This window comes from Chiloscyllium plagiosum, unplaced genomic scaffold (genome assembly GCF_037043375.1).
Source record: "Chiloscyllium plagiosum isolate Xiang-an unplaced genomic scaffold, Cpla_swu_hap1 HiC_scaffold_28, whole genome shotgun sequence".
In the NCBI taxonomy this organism is placed as follows: Eukaryota; Metazoa; Chordata; class Chondrichthyes; order Orectolobiformes; family Hemiscylliidae; genus Chiloscyllium; species Chiloscyllium plagiosum.
The window spans coordinates 28,686,450-28,709,749 of record NW_028270166.1 but is presented as its reverse complement, the minus strand read 5'-3'; the positions used below and the strand labels follow the sequence as shown (position 1 = coordinate 28,709,749).

The window sequence follows — 23,300 nt, the reverse complement described above, 5'->3', positions numbered from 1 at the left end:
CAAATTGCTACTCTTCTCCATCTGCCCCACCCCCAGTTTCACAGGACTTTCTCCTCCCACTCTCTCAATTTAGGCTGGTATTTTGCCTATTCACTTTCCCCCATTCCAAGAAACTGCTTCCAGCACCTCCCTACTACAGCCATCTTTCTCCTCTCTATCGATCAGCTGCATTGCTCCAATTTGCTTCTTTCCCTGTCTACTTCCGTTCTACTGTGATGAGGGCATTAATCTGGACTGGCTTTTTACTTAGAAGAAAGCATGGACTGCAGATGCTGAGATCAGAGTCGAGAGCGTGGTGCTGGAAAAGCACAGCAGATCAGGCAGCATCCGAGGAGCAGGGGCTTTCCTGATGAAGGGCTTATGCCTGAAATGTTGATTCTCCTGCTCTTTGGATGCTGCCTGACCTGGCCTTTTATTTACTTTTTAATCATTTCAGAAAAGGATCAGAAACGTTTCCCGTTTATCTTTTTTCAGTTTGCATCATTATCACATTGTTACTGCTATTTACGTTTAAGGCAGTGCTTTGGTTTGCTTGACATGCTTCTCTTTATATTGCTTTTGTTTTGCAAACCCTACTTTTCAAACGCTATTCTCTTTCCCATTTATTTATTAATTAAAATATGCTTATGATAGTCAGCTGCTTCTTGTTGACCTTTCTGACCCACAGTTGCTTTCATTTATAATGTTGCTTATTGATTTCACCAATCCTCTTTGATGGTTACTCCCGAACTGCTTTGTTGCTTTCAGAATGACTGTTGACCTCTGTGGGTAACAGCATAGAGGAACCTATTTACAGCCAATGTACAGCAAATATGTCCGCATTATGCAGTTAAAAGGCACTTAGATGTCGTGATAGGGAAGATTAGCAATTTCTATGGAAGGATCAGCCAAATGGCCTCCTTAAGCTGTATTTATCTTTGTGATCTTCAAGTCTATAAAATGGGATGACATTACCCAGCACTTAGAAAGGCATTGGTTTGTAAAGTACAGATCATGCTGGCCTAATTCAATTGAAGCTTTTGAGAACATCACAGAATATATAAATATAGAGGCTGTGCTGGAAATTATATTTGGGAATCTCCAGAAATCATTAAAGAGCTACCACATTAAAGATTGGTTATGAGGACTGAAGCACATAGTGCAATATCAAAGAGAATTTAGCTACATAATTTAGCTAAAGAAGTAGCTAAGCATAAAGCAAGGATCAAGGGTGTTCAAGAGGTTGGCAATTATATTGTGCACAGACACAGTTGAATTATATCAAATTAATGCACAAGTAAAATTGTGAGAAAGAATACAAGAGATTACAGAGATGCTGATGGGTTAGTGAGTAGATATAGTTTATTGCAGAGAAATATGGAGCTTTACGTTTTGCGAAGTTTATTGTACACATCCACGTAAGCACAGGAGGAGACTATTAGATTCTTCCTGACATATCATTTCAGGCCCTTTTCAGGGATCTGAACCTAATTTGACACAGTTCCTCTTTAATAATATTCAATGCTGGAACAATTGCTCATTTTAATTTGATATTGACAGAAATTTATTTCAATCCAGACATATCCCAGGATGTGGAGTTAGTTTGCAGATCAATCATGATTTTCAGAGAATGGTGAAACAGGAACCCAATGGTGTATTTCTATTTCCCGAAATCTTATTGAACTGTTCCTCATAATCTTTTTTTCAATTTGCATCATCTCTCCAGTTGGCTTTTAAGGAAATGTTTGGCTAACTTTGCTATCACTAATATGGACCTCTCTGTACCTCTTTTGGTCAAATGCCTTATTTTTAAATTTCTTTTATTTTCCCATTTAAAATATGATTCTGTTATTCAGCCACTATCTTCTGGGATTTTTGACCCACAATTACTTTTAGTCATAATGTAACTTATGAATTGATTTCGCCAATCTTCTTTGAGTTCTACTTATTCCCTCAGCAACCTCTTGCTTTCAAACAAATGTTGCAAATTTGGTATTGTGATCATGGCATTGATTACCACTTTTGGAGCAGTTACTAAATCTTGAAAAAATACGGCTGGAAAATGGGAAGCCTTCAGAAATGAGATAACAAGAATCCAGAGAAAGTATATTCCTGTCAGGGTGAAAGGGAAGGCTGGTAGGTATAAGGAATGCTGGATGACTGAAGAAATTGAGGGTTTGGTTAAGAAAAAGAAGGAAGCATATGTCAGGTATAGACAGGATAGATCGAGTGAATCCTTAGAAGAGAATAAAGTAAGTAGGAGTATACTTAAGAGGGAAATCAGGAGGGCAAAACGGGGACATGAGATAGCTTTGGCAAATAGAATTAAGGAGAATCCAAAGGGTCTCTACAAATATATTAAAGACAAAAGGGTAACTAGGGAGAGAATAGGGCCCCTCAAAGATCAGCAAGGCGGCCTTTGTGTGGAGCCACAGAAAATGGGGGAGATACTAAATTAATATTTTGCATCAGTATTTACTGTGGGAAAGGATATGGAAGACATAGACTGTAGGGAAATAGATGGTGACATCTTGCAAAATGTCCAGATTACAGAGGAGGAAGTGCTGGATATCTTGAAACAGTTAAAGGTGGATAAATCCTCAGGACCTGATCAGGTGTACCCGAGAACTCTGTGGGAAGCTCGAGAAGAGATTGCTGGGCCTCTTGCTGAGATATTTGTATCATCGATAGTCACAGGGTGAGGTGCCGGAAAACTGGAGGTTGGCAAACGTGGTGCCACTGTTTAAGAAGGGCAGTAAAGACAAGCCAGGAAACTATAGACCAGTGAGCCTGATCTCAGTGGTGAGCAAGTTGTTGGAGGGAATCCTGAGGGACAGGATGTACATGTATTTGGAAAGGCAAGGACCGATTAGGGATAGTCAACATGGCTTTGTGCATGGGAAATCATGTCTCACAAACTTGATTGAGTTTTTTGAAGTAACAAAGAAGATTGATGAGGGCAGAGCAGTGGATGTGATCTTTCTGGACTTCATTAAGGCGTTCGACAAGGTTCCCCATGGGAGACTGATTAGCAAGGATAGATCTCATGGAATACAGGGAGAACTAGCCATTTGGATACAGAACTAGCTCAAAGGTAGAAGACAGAGGATGGTGGTGGAGGGTTGTTTTTCAGACTGGAGGCCTGTGACCAGTGGAGTGCCACAAGGATCGGTGCTGGGTCCTCTACTTTTTGTCATTTACATAAATGATTTGGATGCGAGCATAAGAGGTACAGTTAGTAAGTTTGCAGATGACACCAAAATTGGAGGTGTAGTGGACAGTGAAGAGGGTTACCTCAGATTACAACAGGATCTGGACCAGATGGGCCAATGGGCTGAGAAGTGGCAGATGGAGTTTAATTCAGATAAATGCGAGGTGCTGCATTTTGGGAAAGCAAATCTTAGCAGGACTTATACACTTAATGGTAAGGTCCTCAGGAGTGTTGCTGAACAAAGAGATCTTGGAGTGCAGGTTCATAGCTCCTTGAAAGTGGATAAGATAGTGAAGAAGGCGTTTGGTATGCTTTCCTTTATTGGTCAGAGTATTGAGTACAGGAGTTGGGAGGTCATGTTGCGGCTGTACAGGACATTGGTTAGGCCACTGTTGGAATATTGCGTGCAATTCTGGTCTCCTTCCTATTGGAAAGATGCTGTGAAACTTGAAAGGGTTCAGAAAAGATTTACAAGGATGTTGCCAGGGTTGGAGGATTTGAGCTACAGGGAGAGGCCGAACAGGCTGGGGCTGTTTTTTCTGGAGCGGCGGAGGATGAGGGGTGACCTTATAGAGGTTTACAAAATTATGAGGGGCATGGATAGGATAAATGGACAAAGTCTTTTCCCTGGGGTCGGGGAGCCCCGAACTAGAGGGCATAGGTTTAGGGTGAGAGGGGAAAGATATAAAAGAGACCTAAGGGGCAACATTTTCATGCAGAGAGTGGTATGTGTATGCTGCCAGAGGATGTGGTGGAGGGTGGTACAATTGCAACAGTTAAGAGGCATTTGGATGGGTATATGAATAGGAAGGGTTTGGAGGGATATGGGCCGGGTGCTGGCAGGTGGGACAAGATTGGGTTGGGATATCTGGTTAGCATGGACAGGTTGGACCGAAGGGTCTGCATCTGTGCTGTACATCTCTACGACTCTATGACTTTACTCAGAGAGTAGTAAGGGTATGGAAAGCTTTGCCTGCAACGGTAGTAGATTTACCAACTTTAAGTACATTTAAGTCGTCATTGGACAAGCATATGGACATACATGGAATAGTGTCAGTTAGATGGGCTTCAGATTGGTATGACAGGTCGGCGCTACATCGAGGTCCAAAGGGCCTGTACTGTGCTGTAATGTTCTATGTTCTATAAATACTGTTGAACAAGCCTAAAGCACATATGTGGTCAAAATGTAGTTAAATGCACAACTCCCTTTCTATGTCTACTTTGTCAATGACCTTAATTAGATCTCCTCTCATTCTTCTAGACTCCAGAGAGTTTAAGAAGAAAAACAATCCATAAAACTGAAGCCAATGAGAAAATGCAAAAGCATTAACTGTACTTTACAACTAAGAGAAGTGGAAGCCTGAAATTACTTAAATTCAAATAAGGTTGTGTTCAATTTTCTGATTCGGAGATGCCAGTGTTGGACTGAGGTGTACAAAGTTAAAAATCACACAACACCAGGTTATAGTCCAACAGGTTTAATTGGAAGCACTAGCTTTTGGAGCGCTGCTTCTTCATTAGGTGGCTGACAAATGTGCTTGTGTGCTTCCAATTATACCTGTTGGACTATAACCTGGTGTTGTGTGATTTTTAACTTCAATTTTCTGTAAAGTCTAAATCATACCTTTTTAACAATTTTTCCCTTTTGCCCTCTTGTGCTAGTTTGATAATGTCAATAGACCTCTGTTACCTCACTCTATATATTTTATGTTCAAGTGGTGACGTGCAGTCAAACCATAAGAGGAGTCACCACTGAGCTCATTGCTGTCTATGCCAATCATTGTCATCCATATCTTCCAACATCAATTCACTGGTGAAATGCTTTTTTTTCTTCCGCTTTTTCAGCCTGGAACAGAGAGCCACAAAATTGATAGATTTGAAGAGATTAGCTAACTCAATACGGAACATGATTGGCTTTGGAAATTTTCATTGGCTGTACTAGTTTCTCGTGCATTTACCACCTGAGCAATCTGTGGGCACCTATTAAATCAAGTTAACAAATAATTCTGGAAGAGTGTCTGAAAACAAAATTAAAGGAGGCAAAAACTTTAGAAGGATTTAAATGTACAAAGTAAAATGTCATTTGCTGGCACTATTGACAAAGTATAACTTCAGACCCTCTCAACGGGGCCTGAATCAGGCAATTTGATTCAATCAGTTTAGACTTCAATCAAGGTGTGATAATGTTGCAGAGATATCTTGCTGACTTAAAGATGTCATTGTTACATTGAAGATAAAAAATATGTTTGCATGAGAAGAACAGTTGGAAACACTGTAATGTGAAAACATCAAAATATGCGGTAAATTATTGTAAATTGACATGAGTAAGAGTGGAATGATGCCTTCAAGATCTATTTGAGGGAAAAGCTCTGATTGGGGAAAATAAATGATGATGATAACTAATAATTATATGCAATAATTCATGTTCTGAATACATATTGCTGTTCTTAAGTAATTTGCAGTTTGGCCACTTTTTTGCTCAAGGTTACTTCTTGTTTCAGGCTTAAGATTTCCTGTAATTTGCAGAACTACATTTTCTTGACTCATGGTGGGACATCTGGATGCTTACGAAAAACAGGAACATTTGGGCTTGGAGTGAGTTTCTGAACTCACCATTTAACTTTAATGCAATATATTGTTCAAAATGATCATAATATAATATAATATTTTAGCTTTCTTTTGTAGATGGTCTTACTTCACAGCGATGCTGTAACGGTACCACAACAAGTGCTCAACGGAGAAATAAAAGTGATCAACCTTTAGCAAAAAAAAATGTCTGGGCTGAGTCATAGCCTGAGTAGATAAATGATGAATTCATTCCAAATTTTTTTAATTATTTGACCATTATGATTTGACAGTCCTCAGTGAAAAATTAACTTGGTCACTCTACAAGCAGACCATTGGCTTGAGGAAAAACTTTTGTTATCATGTAATAGTTAGAAGCTGGTACAGTTGTGGGTCCACATTCAGTAGAAGCCTTCAAAAGAAAACTGGAAATTACTCAGGTGAAAAGTTGTAAGGACCCAGGGAAAGAACAATGACTAGCACTAAATGGTAGGGTGAGTATTTGTTGCTCATCATGATTGCTGTGGAGAAAGTGGCTTCCTGAATAAGCAGAGAGATTTGACAAGGCATTTCACACAGTAGTTAAGGATCTGTGGTTTTTCCTGGATTCCATGAGTCTAAAGTCACAAATAGGTCAGACAAGGTAACAATGGCAGATTTCCTTCCTTCAAGGGGATTAGTGAACCAAATAAGTTTATAACAATCCAGTAGTTAATAATCAACATTACTAAGGGCAGAATATTAGAGGGAGTGGGGACAGGCACCTGGAAGAAAAGTCAGCACTTAATAAGCAGGCCCAGAAGCTGCTTGCTCCTTGGCCATAAAATGATGTGGGCAGACAAACTGAAGCAGAATGTGACCTCCCTGCCTCACTGACAGAAGTCACACTTTACGAAGTGAGATGAGTCAGGAGGCTCTCACAACATATTTGATGTGACCCACACATACCCACCCACACCCAGCATCATCATAAACATATTCATGGGGAATGTTACATTGAGCCCTAGGTTTTTTTTCCAGATTCATTTTATTAAGTTGAGATAAAATTCTCTGTTGGATGTGGAACGACTTTAAACGCATGTCTCCAGATGATTGCTAGTGCTGTAACATAACCATGAAAGAGCAGGTAGAGATTTGCTGGATCTTGAGTTCTACTATTTTAAAATTCTACAACTCTATGAAGATTAGTTAACTGTGTAAAGTACTGGAGGGAAACCACTTCCCAACAAGAAATTGGAACAGGAGCAAACAGTACATGTGCATAAACCTGTTTCATAATTAATTAAAGCATTATACCAAAACATTTCTGTTTATCACTGTATACCTTGATTTCCTGCAAGTCCAATTATAGGAATGAGGTATATAACACAGACATTCAGCCCCTCAGATCTGCTCCACCGCTCTAGATTATGGCTGATCATCTAACTCAATGGTTTATTCCCATATTTCTTCATTTTATTAAGAACTACCAAATCTGTCAATCTTTGCTTTGGATTTACTCAATGACTGAGCTTCCACAGCCATCTGGCATAGAGAATTTCAAAGATTCACTCTCTTCTGATTGAAGAAGTTCCTCAACTTAGTTTGAAATGTTTTGCCTCTAATTTTGTTGCTGGGATCTAGATCTCCACAGCCATGGGAAACATACTTTCTGCATCTACTCTGTATCCTTGCAGGATTTTGTATATTTCTATGGGATTGCCTGTCATTCTTCTAAACCCCTGAGAATAAAGCCCAGTATCTTCATATGAGAATCCCCACAGCCCAGGAACTTTTGTGACATTACCTCTATAATAACTGTATCCTTCTATAGGCAAGGAGATCAGAACTACACACAGTACTACAAATGTGTTGTCTCATCAGTGTTCTAGACAATTGACGAAAGACTTCTTTGCTCCTGTACTGAAATCCTCCTGCAATAAAGCTAACGTACTGCTTGATTCCTGAAATGCCAAGATTAAAACTATGGAACAATGGAGCATCTACAGTATTCTTGGGCAGAGAATTTCATGGATGCACAATACCTCAGTGTCTCCCCACCTCAGTCCTAAATGGCTGGCCTCTTATAATGAGTTGCACAAGGAAACTCGCTGGCCTCATGGAGGGGCTGAATCTTACCAGATGTTGGCTAAGTGTCTCATTTGTGAGTTTCAAGGAAGGATTTTCCTCCATGAGGTTTAGCGAGATTTCTTGTGCAACTGTCCCAAACTAATCTCATTAATCATGCACCTCACCCCAATAGCAACCCCAGGCTTTGACACCATCCATGTTTGATTGGAGTTGACTTGATTTGATTTATTGTTGACACATGCACCTGAGTCCAGTGAAATGTTTGTGTGTAGTACAGGCAGATCATAACATACAAGAACATGTAGATCATAGTTAAAAATCACACAACACCAGGTTATAGTCCAACAGGTTTAATTGGAAGCACACTAGCCAATCACCTGATGAAGGAGCGTCGCTCCGAAAGCTAGTGTGCTTCCAATTAAACCTGTTGGACTATAACCTGGTGTTGTGTGATTTTTAACTTTGTACACCCCAGTCCAACACCGGCATCTCCGAATCATGTAGATCATAGGATGTTTAGACAGAGCAAGGTATGCAAGGTTATGGCTGCACAAGAGGTGCACTAAAGCAAGATCAACATTAGATTTGAAATTAGAGAGGTCGATTCAGAAGTCAAATAACAGTGGGGAAGAAGCTGTTTTTGAACCTTTGGTACATGTGTTTAAGCTTTTGTAATCTTCTGCCTGATGAAAGAGAGTATAACCGAGATGGGAGGGATCTTTGATGATGTTGGCTGCCTTTCTGTGGCAACAAGACGTGTAGATAGAGTAAATAGATGGGAGGTTGGCTTCCATGATGGACTGTACTGTGTTTACAACTCTGAGGTTTCCTACGGTCCTGGGCAGAGCAGTGGCTGTACCAAGCCATGATGCATCCGGATAGAATACTTTTGATAGTGCACCTGTAACATTTGGCGAGATTCCTTATGGACATGCCAAAGTTCCTTAGCCTCCTGAGGAAGAAGAGGTGTTGTGCCTTCTTGATTGTCGCAGCTACGTGGGAGGGCCAGATTGTTAGTTATTGTCATTCCTGGGAACTTGATGCTCTTGACCACGTACATCTGGTCTGGTGCTGGTTGTCCTTCACTGTGCATGCTGTAGGATAGCTATCATAGATCCCAAGGCAAAAAGATGGCATGGCTGACACTTTATTGTACGTATTCCTACAGCTATCACCTTTTAAACACTAAGCCTTAGTCCTTGGTCACAGCCTACATTGAATTGAATTGATTTGAATTGAATTGAATTTATTGTCATGTGTACCAAGGTACAGTGAAAAGCTTTGTCTTATGAGCAATACAGGCAGATCACAGAGTTAAGTAGCATAGATAAGGAAATAATAGTTAACAGTGGCAAAAACAAAAACACAAGTACAGGCTAATGTTAAGCAAATGTAATCCATTCAGTATTCTAACAACAGTAGGGTAGAAACTGTTTTGAAACCGGCTGATGCATGTGTTCAGCCTTCTGTACCTTCTCCCCGATGGTAGAAGTTGGAGAAAAACATTGCCAGGGTGGGATAGATCTTTGAGAATGCTGGCAGCTTTTTCTTGACAATGGGCCTGGTAGATGGATTCTATAGATGGGAGGTTGGCCTTTGTGATTGTCTGGGCCGAGTTCACCACTCTCTGTAACCGTCTCTGATCTTGAATGGTACAGTTGCCATACCAGGTAGTGACATGTCCAGACAGAATGCTCTCGATGGCGCACCTATCAAAGTTGGCAAGGGTATATTCGCCATCATGCCAAATATCCTTAGCTGCCTGAGGAAGAAGAGACGTTGTTGGGCCTTTGTAAGCGGTGTGTCCACATGAAGAGTCCAAGAAAGCTTGTTGTGAATTACCACTCCCAGGAGCTTGACACTCTCTACTTGTTCCACCTCTGTGCTGTTAATGTGTAGGGGGGTCATGAGTAACATCCTGCTGAAAGTCAATAATGAGTTCCGTGGTTTTTCCAACATTGAGAGCTAGGTTGTTCTCAGTGCACCTTTTTTCCAGATCTTCCACCTCCCATCTGTAGTCTGTTTAGTTGCCATCTGAGATTTGACCGACTATAGTGGTGTCATCAGTGAACTTGTAAATGGCATTAGTCTGGTATTTGGCCACGCGGTCATGCGTATACAGTGAGTACAGTAGGGGACTGAGTACGCACCCCTGGGGGGCTCCAGTGTTGAGTGTTCGTGAGGATGAAATGTTGAACCCAATCTTCACTGACTATGGCCTGTGGGTCAGGAAACTGAGGATCTAGTTGCAGGGCTTAGTCTAAGATCACTCAGTTTAGTAACCAGTCTCGAGGGGATAATAGTTTTGAAGACTGAACTGTAGTCAGTGAGTAGGATTCTTATGTAGTTGTTCTTGATGTCAAGATGTTCGAGGGAGGAGTGAAGGGCAAGTGATATGGCATCTGATGTGGTCCGATAGGCAAAATGGAGTGGGTCAAGAGTAGTGGGTAGGCTGGAGTTGATTAATGCCATGACCAACCTTTCAAAGCACTTCATGACCACCGAAGTCAGGGCCACTGGGCGGTAGTCATTGATGCTGCATGAGCTTTCTTAGGCACAGGGATGATGTTGGCCCTCTTGAAACAGGAAGGGACAGTGGCCTGCTGCAGGGAGAGGTTGAAGATGTCTGAGAAGACCTCTGCCAATTGATCTGCGTATGCTCTGAGTGCACAGCCTGGTACTCTGTCTGGTCCCATCACCTTCCTTGGATTCACATGAAGGAAAACTGCTCTGCCCTCTGATGCAGTGACTGTTGGGATAGGTTCGTCAGGACTTGTCGGAATAGGTGTTACCTCTCTGCCGAAATTCTGCTCAAAGCGAGCATAGAAGGCGTTGAAACGATCTGGGAGGTATATGTCATCGTCTGCTATCTCGCACGGTCTCTTTTTAGAACCTGTGGTGTCATTCAGTCCTTGCCATAGTCACTGGGTGTCTGTCTGGGTCTCTAGTTTGCATCGGTATTGGTCCTTGGCTGTCTTAATGGCTTTGCGAAGGTCATACTTGGATTCCTTATATTTGAGTTGGTCTCCTGATCTGAAGGGCTCATGTCTGGTTTTTAGCAGGTTCTGAATGTCCTGGTTCATCCAGGGTTTCCTGTTGGGGAACACCCAGATTGACTTCCTCGGTGTGCAGTCCTTCACACATTTGCTGATAAAGTCTGTGATGGTGGTGGCGTACTCGTCCAAGGTACCTGCGGACTGTTTGAACATGACCCAATCAGCCAATTCCAGACAGCACTGGAGTTGATCCTCTGCCTCCTCCAACCAGCACTGGACCTGTATCCATGAGGGGGGGTCTCCTGCTTGAGCTTTTGCCTGTAAACCGGGAGAAGAAACACGGCATTGTGGTCAGAGTTCCCGAAATAAGGGCGGGAGATGGACCGGTAGGCATCCTTCATGAATGCCATTATAATACCCATTTCCCAGTGTCTGGTAGCAACTCATCATTGTTCAAGAAAAGAAAAGTCTTGAAACATTTCAAAACATTTACTTTTATTCGCCAATAGCAAAAACTAATGGAAAGCAAAACAAACAGAAGCTGCATTTGGTCTTGGAACAGAAAGAAAATGCGTGTCTGTTGGGTACCACCAGTTTCACAGTCAATGAATTTCTCATCTGCTGGAATTGGGTGTCTTTCAGTCCCATCTGACATGTTATGCTCTACACTGCTGTGCTCCATCAAGTGGAAGATCATATTCTTCTTACTCAGTGTCCTTCATCCTATGAAGACTGTTCTTCAGAGTCCATCATATCCCCTCTTTGCCTGTTCCACTTATTATGCAGCACACTCTGTGTGGAGTGTACCACAAGGGCACCCAGGCCAATCTAAATAGAGCAACTTCATTTTCAACAGGCCTGTAGTTTACACCACTGTGTCCCCAATTGAAGAATAGGCTGGAACGTACCTAAACTCCATTTATGTTCGGGGGTTGCATAACAGCATTATCAGTCGTGGTTCCAGAGGGTAGCCCTTCCCTCAGTAACTATCCTTATAAGGCATTTGGCCCCTTGATCACTGCAGAACCATGAGAGTTCATATTGGAGTCATGGGAATCAGAATCCCAGGGATCCTGTTGTCGAATTCCAAAATATATGAATGATCACAGATGATTTTGATGTTGATGGAACTTTCTATAACACAGTTGTGTTATCATAGGGCCCTGTCAATGTGAGGTGTGTATAGTCTATTGCAGCTTGTACCTCGGGGATGCCAGCTGTGTTAACAAGGCTAATTGACCAGGCTGCAGCAATGATTTCATCACCGGGAAATGAGATCTGTTGGTGTGATCTGTCACAAATTGCGTTGGTAACACCTTTGATACATTTGTGAGTTGAGGACTGAGAGGTCCCACACAGCCCCTCATTGTCTTCTTGGGAGGAGCCAACTGTATAAACATTGTCACCTCAACGGTCACTGGGATAGGGTGGTCATCACAGCTTGTACTCCAGCATTTGGCATAATTCACATAACTGGTGCTGCATCCATCCAGTATTCCATGGCTCTCCCTATCAGAGTGCTCCTTGTCCCACTCTATGGAAAAGTAAACAGTCATTGGGAGTGCTGAGAATGCTGACTGCGAACAACTAAGGACCCTATTCTGTTTCTTAAGCTCTGGACACAGTTTTGCAGGATACCCTCAGCTTAAGGTAACCCTGTGTCTCACAAATCGAGAGGAATGACGATTGACGGTGGCTTTCCTGAGCATCCTGAAGGATCTTCATCTGCAACCTCTTCATGTGGATGCTGTTCAGCGTCTGTTGATAAATCTGTTCCTTTTCCAATTTTCTGCACCTTTATTCTATCTCAGCAACAGCGATGCTAGCTCCTGCTATAGCTGGATCCATCAGTCAAGCTTGTGATGAACCTGTGCTGGAAATGTGTTGCTGGAAAAGCGCAGCAGGTCAGGCAGCATCCAGGGAAGAAGAGAATCGACGTTTCGGGCATAAGCCCTTCTTCAGGAATGATGAACCTGTGTCCAGAGCTTATGAAACAGAGCAGGGTCCTTAGTTGTTAGCAGTCAGCATTCTCAGCACTCCCAATGAATGTTTACTTTTCCATAGAGTTGGACAAGGAGCCATGGAATTCTGGATAGATGCAGCACCAGTTATGTCACAAAGTGACAGTAGGAGATTGTAATTGCCGGATGGACATCAATGCCCTACCCTCCCATTGCCACATCCTTGAAGTGAGAGCTTATTGCTCATGAAATCATATTGCAAGGTGAAAAGAATCAGTTTCATGCTTCCGTGCAGCATATCAGATCTTGCATTTTGCACTTTGTAGCTTGCAGACGCATCTTTTCAGGTTGCCAATGATTACTTTTGACTCACAGAGATGACTATCATCAAACTGCAAGGACCATTGACATGGTCAAGATTGCTTGTTTTTCTCACTAGTACATTGCTTACATTTTAAATGCATGATAATGGGATTGTAAATGAATTCAAACTGTTTTCTGCAAGTGCACAGTTGATACAAATGCCCCTTGAAAGGCTTCACATTGCTGACAAGTAGAGCCCATGTATTGGATTAGAAAAATATAGTGCTGACTCACTCCCTCTGGATGTGGTTGTGGAAATTCTTTTTGTAGTTTGCATTTCGGAGTTGAGTGAAAGTAGGAGGCAACACAGGTTGAGCTTGGCACAGTGAGGCACAGGCTTAGCCTGGTCTTCAAGGCAAATCTCTTGAACCTCCATGTTGCTTTCTTCCTGGCACTCCCTGGACAGCCCATCACCACTGATCCTTAACATGTACCCATACACCACTGGAATTACCTATGCAACTCTCATCCTTAACCTAGAGCCCTGGCCCAATAGTTTAGTACACTCCACCATCATGCTCCACACTCCCTCCATCAAGGTGGTTTATTATTGCAAATAACCCTCCCATCTTGCAATATCCTATTTCCTCCCATAGACTACTGTCTCCTGTCATCTCCTTGGGTTTCCCCTTTCACGATCTTTGTGCCCTTTGAATCCCAGATTGTAGCTTCCAATTCCCAACATTGAGTTCCCTCACTGCCTTACCACAGCAGTGTACCTTGATAATCCCTCTTGATGTTCATTCCACAGACATCCAGATCTGACTCTGGCCCACCTGCTGATGGACTTGGCTAACAGCTGTGACTGGTGACTGATTAGAGCCTTGATATCTCTGATATTCCCTGACTGTTGGCACTAGACCTGCGAGATTGAATGTGGCTCATCCCCTGGACTGTATGGAGACAGACCCCTTGACTCTGACCACTCCAAGCTGGCTGAGCCCATTGCCCTGGACTGTGATAACATAATGCCCTTGACTGATTGTACTGGGATCCCCTGAGTGGTGACAGCCACGTTCATGAAGACAAATCTTCTTTGACATGAATGTGTTTGCCATGCATCCTTCTGGGGAATGAAGTCAGTGTGAGATTCACACAGCACTTGCCTCAGACTAACATGTCTCTTGATTGATAAGTGCTGAAAACTACAATACGCTCCCTTGCTCTGTGTCTGCATAAAGGAGCATGACAAGAAGTGCTATGAGTCTTTAATATATGGTTGAGGGGGCAAGTGCCAAAAGACAAGGCAAGGCAAGGCAGAACTGTTGCGATCATCGATGCAGGCACAAAGTTAGTGCATGCTAGGAAGGCGAGCAAGCAACCCTGAGATGTCCCCTGGTCCAAACCATGAGCTGGTTCCAGTTCCTACATGGAAGGTGTCCCAGCGGCAGCACTGTAATAAAAGGTGCTGAGGAGCTCCAAGGTGTTGAATTGAATGGAGAACAGTATTGGATGTGGATGGGAGCTATGCCTTGAAGGTGCAGTGAGATTGGGATGTGTTGGATAGCAATGTCCATGGATACAAGGTGCATGAAGTCACAGCCCGTGGAACATGCCCTGTGATTTTGGGACTGAATTTCCAAGATGGAGATGGAGTTGTCAAGTCACTGCCCTGATTTTCATGTTGGGAATTGTTGCTGTACAAGGGTGAATGCGAAACTGCAAAATAATGAGGTGAGAATAATGAATGATGAGATGTTAACGTAAGGCAATGCTGCTCATTAGTGAGAATCTTGTCACATCATTCCACTTGCTTGGAAATTGGAACATTCTGTTTAGAGATTGAAAAGTTCCTTGCTGAATTTCACACTAGATTTTCCCAACTTTCTCACCATGATCCATATTTTCCAGGAGCTGGGAAGATTGCACCCTATCCACTAGCCATCCCAGTGGCTAGACCCTTAGTCAGGGAAAAAAGCATTTCAGCTTCTATCAGGTCAAAACCTGTCCTCACCTTAAATGTTTCAATACAATCATGTATTGTTCTTCTAAACGCTAGAGATTATAAAGCCTTTCTGCACATTCTCTCCTCATAGGATAACCCTTTCATCTCAGAAATCAATTTAGTATAGCTTAGTCACACCAGCTCTAAGGCAAAGTATATTCTTCCTTTGGTACAGATACTAGAGTTGGACACAGTTGTTGTCTCACAAAACACTTTACATTAGCAACCACACTCCCTTACTCTTGTACTTTAACCCACTTGCAATAAGGTCAACATCATGTTTGATTTCCTAATCATTTTAACATTTTGGGTTTTATCTGCAAAGGGATCCAAATCTCTCTGAACACTTAATGATTTTTCATTATTTATTAGATTAGATTCTCTACAGTGTAGAAACAGGCCCTTTGGCCAAACAAGTCCACACTGACCCTCTGAAGAGCAATCCATCCAGACACATTCCCCTACACCTAGTACTATGGACAATTTAGCATGGCCAATTCACTTGACATGCACATCTTTGGATTGTGGGAGGAAACCGGAGCACCCGGAGGAAACCCACGCAGACACGGGGAGAATGTGCAAACTCCACACAGACAGTTGCATGAGGCGGGAATTGAACCTGGGTCCCTGGCACTGTGAGGCAGCATTCCTAACCACTGAGCCACTGTGCCGCTCTATTATATGTATTCTTTAATTTGTTTTTTAACTAAAGTGAATAACCTGATATTTGCCCATCTTGTATTGCACCTGTCACCTTATACATCAAAAAATTGAGATTGGATCTTTTAGGAAGTAAATTAAAAATGACTTTTGCATGGAAAAGTTTGTAGAAATTTGGAATTCTCTTCCAGAAATGGTTTCCATGGGAATATGCCGGTGCGACCTCAGGTATACTGTGTAACCAGCCTCCAGGCTGAATGTAAGGCCTATGATGAAGAAGTGTAAGTAAATGAAAGGGAAAGACTCATTTTACGAAATGTCATAAATTCTGCTATCCCCATTGCTAATGTGAGACTTATAAAGTTGGTGTTTATGATTAACTTATGTTGAAACTCTTGGCAGGTTGTGAGAATAAAAAGCACAAATACAGGATCCTTGTCCACCCCATTGTATATCCTCCACAAATTTGAACACATTGGTCCACTTATAAAGAGATTGTAAATAGCTGAGGGCTCTATACTGATCTTTGTTGTGCTCCGACAATAACAACCTGATAAATTAAACCATAGAGCTGTGCCCTGAGTTCCTGTGTTTGAAAGAGACCAGGTTGTTTGAGAGAAGCACAGGATGGGAACAAACAAGAGCATTGAAGTTTACCCTTGTGAGACCTTGACTGGCTGTTGCAAGTATCTATTTGTTTAATTTAAAAAGCTTTTCTTGATACCTACTGTAAATTTTCTTTTCAACAGCTTTAATTCATATCAATTGGTACTTTTTCCTGGTTTCTTTAAAAGTAGTCATTTGGAATATTTCTTTTCAGACCATCCTATCTTGATGGCTGGTTCAGACCTTCTTTCTAGACTGTATAATTTAAGCCTAAACTCTAATTTTACACGTCTGGCATTGACAACTGGGAGAGCAGAATTTATGACATTTCCCAAGATCAATCTTCCTCTTTTATGTGTTCACATTTCTTGAGCACAGGGGATACATCAAGCTTGGAGGTGAGTTGGTTCTAGACTTTCCACTTGGTGACATGAAGTGCCAGCTGTATTTTATCTTGTAGGCACAGGCATTTTCTGAGCTTCCCCCATTTAATAATGCAACATTTCCAATAATGATCAGGAATGTGCTAGAATGTAAACGCTTACAAAATTGAGCGTGAGGATTGTGGACAGGGTATGAGGATTTATAATATCTGATGCAAAGAAAGAAAGAAAGTCCGTTTACTGGAGATAGCACCTTTCACATCTCAAGTGCAAAAATGCTTTGCAGACAGGGAAAATCATTTCCACTGATGAGAAGCATGTAATGTAAGAAATACGGAGGCTAACATGTACATAGCGACATCCCACAAACTGCAATGTGATAATGACCAGATACTTTATTTTAGTAATATTGCTTCAAGAATAAATATTGGCCAAGGCATGTGGAAGAAATTCCCCATTCTTTTAATTGTCCTGAGATCATGGACATTTACCTGGAAGGTCAGTTGGGGCTCAGTTTAATATCCCATCTGAAAGACAAGGCATTGAAGCTGCTTCGTGCTAAAGGAATATAAGATTTTTTATTTATATCCAAGCAATACACACAAAAGCCTCATTCCACTGCTGTGGTATTCAACCATTGGTATATGGTATTTGCAAGGAGCTTTAAAAGCAAGGCCACTGATGTTAGAATTCCCCGTTTCAAGTTACTCAGGGTCTTGTTCATGGACCCAACTTCGGAAGTGGGGTTGGGTTACTGATAGCCATACCCCTTCCATTGCTGCTGAGCCCTCTGTCCTGAAACTTCCACCCAATGATCTCCACACACTTTCAATCACCTTTAACATGGGGTCGCTCAGCAATCCTGAGTGGGATAGTAAATGGCACTCCTGTTAAAGGTGCCTGATTGGTCAGCAGCGCTCAAAGGGATGGGATTTCTTCCTCTGGGTCATTGATCCTGGCAGCAGCCTGTCACTGTGCTACTTGACACTAATCTGTCGTCTTTCCTGGTGACACAGGCCTTACACCAGCTGTCTGGCCAGTGAGAAAAACCCTCCACCAAACCATACTGCCTTTCACCTTGATTAAAAAGCCAAGGATCTGTCTTGCTATTTTAAAAAATTCAATTAGCTTTGTAAAATTATGTGCATTAAAATTCTAGACAATCAAAAGTAACACACCAATTATTATTGTTTTACTTCTTTCTAACTCCTGCTGTTTTAGTTTAATTCTACTCATTGCATTCTTATAGCTTTTACAGCACCTTGCAAACCCACCACCATGTCCACCTAGAAGGACAAGGGCGGCAGATATATGAGAACACCACCACCTTTGAGTGCTCCTCCAAGTCACTCACTATCCTAACTTGGAAATACATCACTGCTCCTTCACTGCCACTGGGTCAAAATCTTGGGAAACCCTCCTTAATGGCATTGTTGGTCAACCCATTGCACACGGACTGCAGCAGTTCAAGAAGACAGCTCAAGGGCAACCTTCTCAAGGGCAACAAGGTATGGGCAAGAAATGTGAGCCAGCCAGTGATGCCCACATCCCACAAATTAATTTTTAAAAAGTCTACATTCACTACTTTACATTGTAAATGGGCAAAAAAATGGCAATCTAAATATTTTTGCAGATTTTTTAGCATTTTCTATCTCAGCTGTTCTCCCTGATATGCTGTTGGCAAATACACTCAGGTTATAGTTGGTTTTGATATTCTATTATTTTAGTGAGATGAACAAACGTTGTACAAGCACTGATTTCTGAAAGGTTTCACTCAAACTTTTCTTAAACTCTAAAATACATTTTTACCACGGCTTTCAAGTTGCTAATACTTTAAACTAATTCTATGTTCTACAATTGATCTTTGAAACCTTCTGTCACATCTGACATAAAATAAGCAAAGATTATAACCCTCTGATGATATCACTAAATGCTTAACACGCTCGTACCAAAATGCTCTCAGCTTTACATTCACAGAGAAGTTGAAATGAATGATTTTCACACTTCATTGAAAGGCCAATCAAGATGCATTGAGTCTTTCGCCTACCCCACCTCCATTCTTACTCCACATTATAATGCTTTACAATTTTCCGTCACCTACCTTACCCATAGTTGCACCGTTGTACAAAGAAGCCAATAATTTTCAACTAGAAAATCAATGTTTTACTGAATTGAAAGGATACAAAAATGTAATCGTCCAAGTAGCGTTTCTTAAGGTTTTCCACGATAGCTTCCTCTGTGATTTTAGATAGAAGAACCATGTCATCCACTCCACTCTGTTTAACATTGTGGCTCTGCCAATGGTATCGCTCCTTACTCCCCTGTGTAAAAAGTGAATAGGAATGTTCAAATCCTGGTGGTATCTTATATTTAACAGTATGAAAATAATCTACATAATCTCAGAGTAATTTACACGTACATATAAAGCATTTACATATTACATACTTTCAATAATAGTATGGGGCAGGGGGGGTCGATTAGCTGGATGGCCAGTTTCCAATACAGAGTGATGCCAACCACATGGATTCAATTCCCACTCCAGCTGGGGTTATAAGAATGACACCCTATCTCAACCTCTCCCCTCAGGTTAAGCACCACCAGTCACCTTTCTCTAAGAGTGAGCAATCCTGTAGTCCAGTAGGGCTATGGTTAAAAAAAGGGAAGTCATTCCAAACTTCTACATTTTCATTTTTATAATTTAATTTCATATCCTTAAGTTGTACTTTTGGGAAACCAACATAGATTATTTCAGAAGCTTGATTTCATTCCCAAGTTTCACTGAGTGGAGCAATGATGTATATATCTTTAAAAACACCATGCTAGTGATGAGTCAGTAGCCAAATAGTTTTGTACTTAGATTTTGAGAGAAAGGGATTGAGAAAGTTCTTCCAAGGTTCTTAGGGCAGAATTCTCTCAGAGGGTCCTAAGTTATCTAGAATTAGAATGTTGGACTAGCTTTCTGGCTCCAGATTAGTTTCCTGGAGGTGGGAGTTCAGTGTTAACAACGCCAATATTTCTAATAAAAATAAAGCTAGTGTCAGTAATGGTGGCCTTGACAAGTATTAGTGACTGTTGTTACAACTCCACCCGGTTCACTAATATCCTTCAGGGTTGGAAATCAACCATCTGTATGGAACTGACCTACGTGTCTCTCCAGATGCACAGCAATATGGTCACCTGTTAACATGGGGAGGTGCTGGTGATGTCACAGAATAAGAATCCAGAACACCAGGTCAATGTTCTGGAGGCATGGGTTGAAATCTCACCATGGACAATGTTGACATTTGTATTCAATAGTAAGTTATCCCAATGGTGACCTTTGTGGCAAAAACTTATTTAGTTCACTAATGGTCTTTAAGGAGGTAAATCTGCCATCCCTAACTGATCTGGTGAATGTGTAACTGCAGGTCCACAGCAATGTGGTTGAGTCCTAACTGCCTTCTGGCCAATTAGGGATGAGTAGTAAATGCTGTTCTAGCCAGTGATACACATCTGAACTGATAAAAAAAAACCCTCCACAATGGTTTAGTATGAGAGCTGGGCAACAATGCCGGTCTTGTCAGTGACACCCATATTTCATCACAGAATAGGAAAAGGCCTATATCTCATACTGCCATCTCCTGCTCTATTCTGATCAGCACCACAGAGCCTTCATAGTGGAGCTGCCTCCTTGCCATCAGGCACAAAGCAGTCCACCCACCGTCCTTGATTGAACAAAGAACTTGGTTCATTGCTACCAATAAAATCAGGAGACAGACAGGAAAATGGTTGGAACTGTCTGGGATCGGAATTGATTCTGAGACTTTGTTTGCCATGCTTGCAGCAAACTTAGCCCTTGGACTTACAGTAAGATAAATGGCATGAATATTTGCTTTGGTCTTGATTATTGATTGTCTTACTATCCAGTTTGCATTATTCTCACTCAGAAGCAGTCACTGGGAGAACCAAATGGGAGCAGTATTGCACAAGTCCCCTGTCATTATATGCTTAAAAATCACACAACACCAGGTTATAGTCCAACAGGTTTAATTGGAAGCACTAGTTTTCAGAGCGACACTCTTTCATCAGATGGTTGTGACAACCACCTGGAGAAGGAGCGGTGCTCCGAAAGCTAATGCTTCCAATTAAACCTGTTGCACTATAACCTGGTGTTGTGTGATTTTTAACTTTGTACACCCCAGTCCAACACCAGCATCTCCAAATCATTAAATGCCCTATCACATCACCTACCTACAGCACTGTAATTGAGATTAGGTACCTCCTTTCAATTACACTGAACATAACACTATGTAAGTGCTCTCCAACATTCAACCTGGTCCTTTAAATGTATTTTATCACAGCACTGTCACATCTCAAGGCAATTTTCATTGAAATATGCAAATTAAATAAATATGACAGCAGAAGGAGGGCATGATGAAAAGTGATGGAGGTTAGAGAAGCTTGATCTTATATAACCCAACAGACGCTGTGTGACGGCATTCAAAAACAGACTATGATACAGCCTAAATTTGTGCATTATAATGCTAAAGTAGATGTTTCATCAAGTGTTAGTTGAAAGGGATATTTTACAGTTTACATCCGAATGGCTGTTTGGAATAAATTGGGTTTCCTGAAGAATCGTGCTCGAGAGAGACTGCGGTATATTTGGTGTCACAGAGATAAGGTGGAGTAAATATATGGTAATACTTAATACTTAATAAACATAGAAAGGAAAATCTAGCTGGAAAGACACAGTCATTTATCTGGAAGATACTTGATCAAAATGAATTGGGCACAACTGGCCTAATTCTGATGAATTGGAGCCCTGTAAGTTAGGGTAAGAGAGATACATTTAATCCAAAAAAAAAGCAGGAAATGGAAAAGAGTAGACATGGAAATTCACAAATCAAATAAATAAGAACAAACTATACATTGCAGTTGTAAAGGGCAATTTTAATTTAACAGATTTGAAAATGTATAAAAGTAAGAAATTCTTGCATTTAATAATGCTTTTTATCTGCTGAGAATATTCCAAAGAATCCATAGACAATAAACTACTTTTGAAATAAAAATCAACTCAGTGGTATAATGTTCAGTGGAGTTGGGGGCACAGGATTCATTCCTTATTTCTGAATAGCAACAATTGGGATGAGTACAAAATATAGAAAACCTGGTTGGCATGGACCAGTTGGCCCTAAAATTCTTTTTCTTTTTTTTAAGCATCCCTACCGTGTGGAAACAGCACAACAAGTCCACACCGACTCTACGAAGAGTAACCCAACCACCCACCCATGCCTAATGCACCTAGACAACACATCCCTGAACACTATGGGCAGTTTAGCATGGCCAGTTCACCTAACCTGCACATCTTTGGATTGTGGGAGGAAACCGGAGCAAACCCACATAGACACGGGGAGAATGTACAAACTCCCAGGGGTGGAATCGAACTTGGGTCCCTGGTGATGTGGGGCAGCAGTGCTAACCTCTGAGCCACTGTGTCACCCTGTGCTGTATGGCTCTATGGATCTAATACTGCATGACTTAGATGCTGGCTCTCGAGCCACAGTGGAGCAAGCATGATGATTTAGGCCCGTCAATGCAAAGTCAGATCTGAGATAAGAGTGGGCGAGTCTATTCAGCTCCTTTAACTTGTTACACTATTTGATAAGATCGCGGCTGATCTAATTATGGCTACTGCCACACTGTCTTGCCTACCCTTTATATCTTTTGATTACCTATATATCAAAGGTTTATCTACTCTTACCTGCATTCCCTGTTTACTTCGTTCCATTGCTACTTGACCCTCTGAAAGGAAATAATGTCTCCTCACATCAATCATATATGCGACACCCATTATTTTTAAATTGTGTCCCCTAGTTCTAGTCTCTCATACAAGGAGGAACATCTTTTCAGCAAACACCTTGTCAAGTCCCATTAGGATCTTGTATTCTTCAATGTCTCATCCTTCTAAATTCCAGTGGATATAGGCTGACCCTGTCTGACTTTTCATAAGACAAACACTTCGTAAGACTATAAGACCATAAGATATAGGAGTGGAAGTAAGGCCATTCGCCCATAGAGTCCATTCTGCCATTCAATCACGGCTAATGAGCATTTCAACCCCACTTACCCACACTCTCCCTGTAGCCCTTAATTTCTTGTGAGATCAAGAATTTATCAATCTCTGCCTTGAAGACATTCAACGTCCCACAGGCCCACCACGCTCTGGCTGAAGAAATGACTCTTAATTTCCATTCTAAATTGACCCCCCTTTAATTCTAAGGTGGTGCCCACTGGTCCTAGTCTCACTGCCTAACGGAAACAACTTCCCAGCATCCATCCCTTCTAAGCCATGCATTATCTTGTAAGTTTCTATTGGATCTCCCCTCAAACTTCGCAACTCTAATGAATACAATCCCAGGATCCTCAGCCGTTCATCGTATGTTAGGCCTACCATTCCAGGGATCATCCATGTGAATTTCCATTGGACACGCTCCAGTACCAGTATGTCCTTCCTGAGGTGTGGGGCCCAGATTTGGACACAGTATTCTAAATGGGGCCTAACTAGAGATTTATATAGTC

At 41.6% G+C, this 23,300-nt stretch overlaps 1 protein-coding gene across 1 annotated transcript in view; it reads right to left on the bottom strand.

The window, feature by feature from the left end:
- Positions 1 to 23,300, bottom strand: part of myo1f (myosin IF) — a 145,012-nt gene that overhangs the window by 88,602 nt on the left and 33,110 nt on the right. The window contains exon 2 of the mRNA XM_087976073.1: positions 18,923 to 19,060. Coding sequence (XP_087832199.1) covers positions 18,923 to 19,060 — 138 coding nt within the window. The remainder of the gene's footprint in view (positions 1 to 18,922; positions 19,061 to 23,300) is intronic.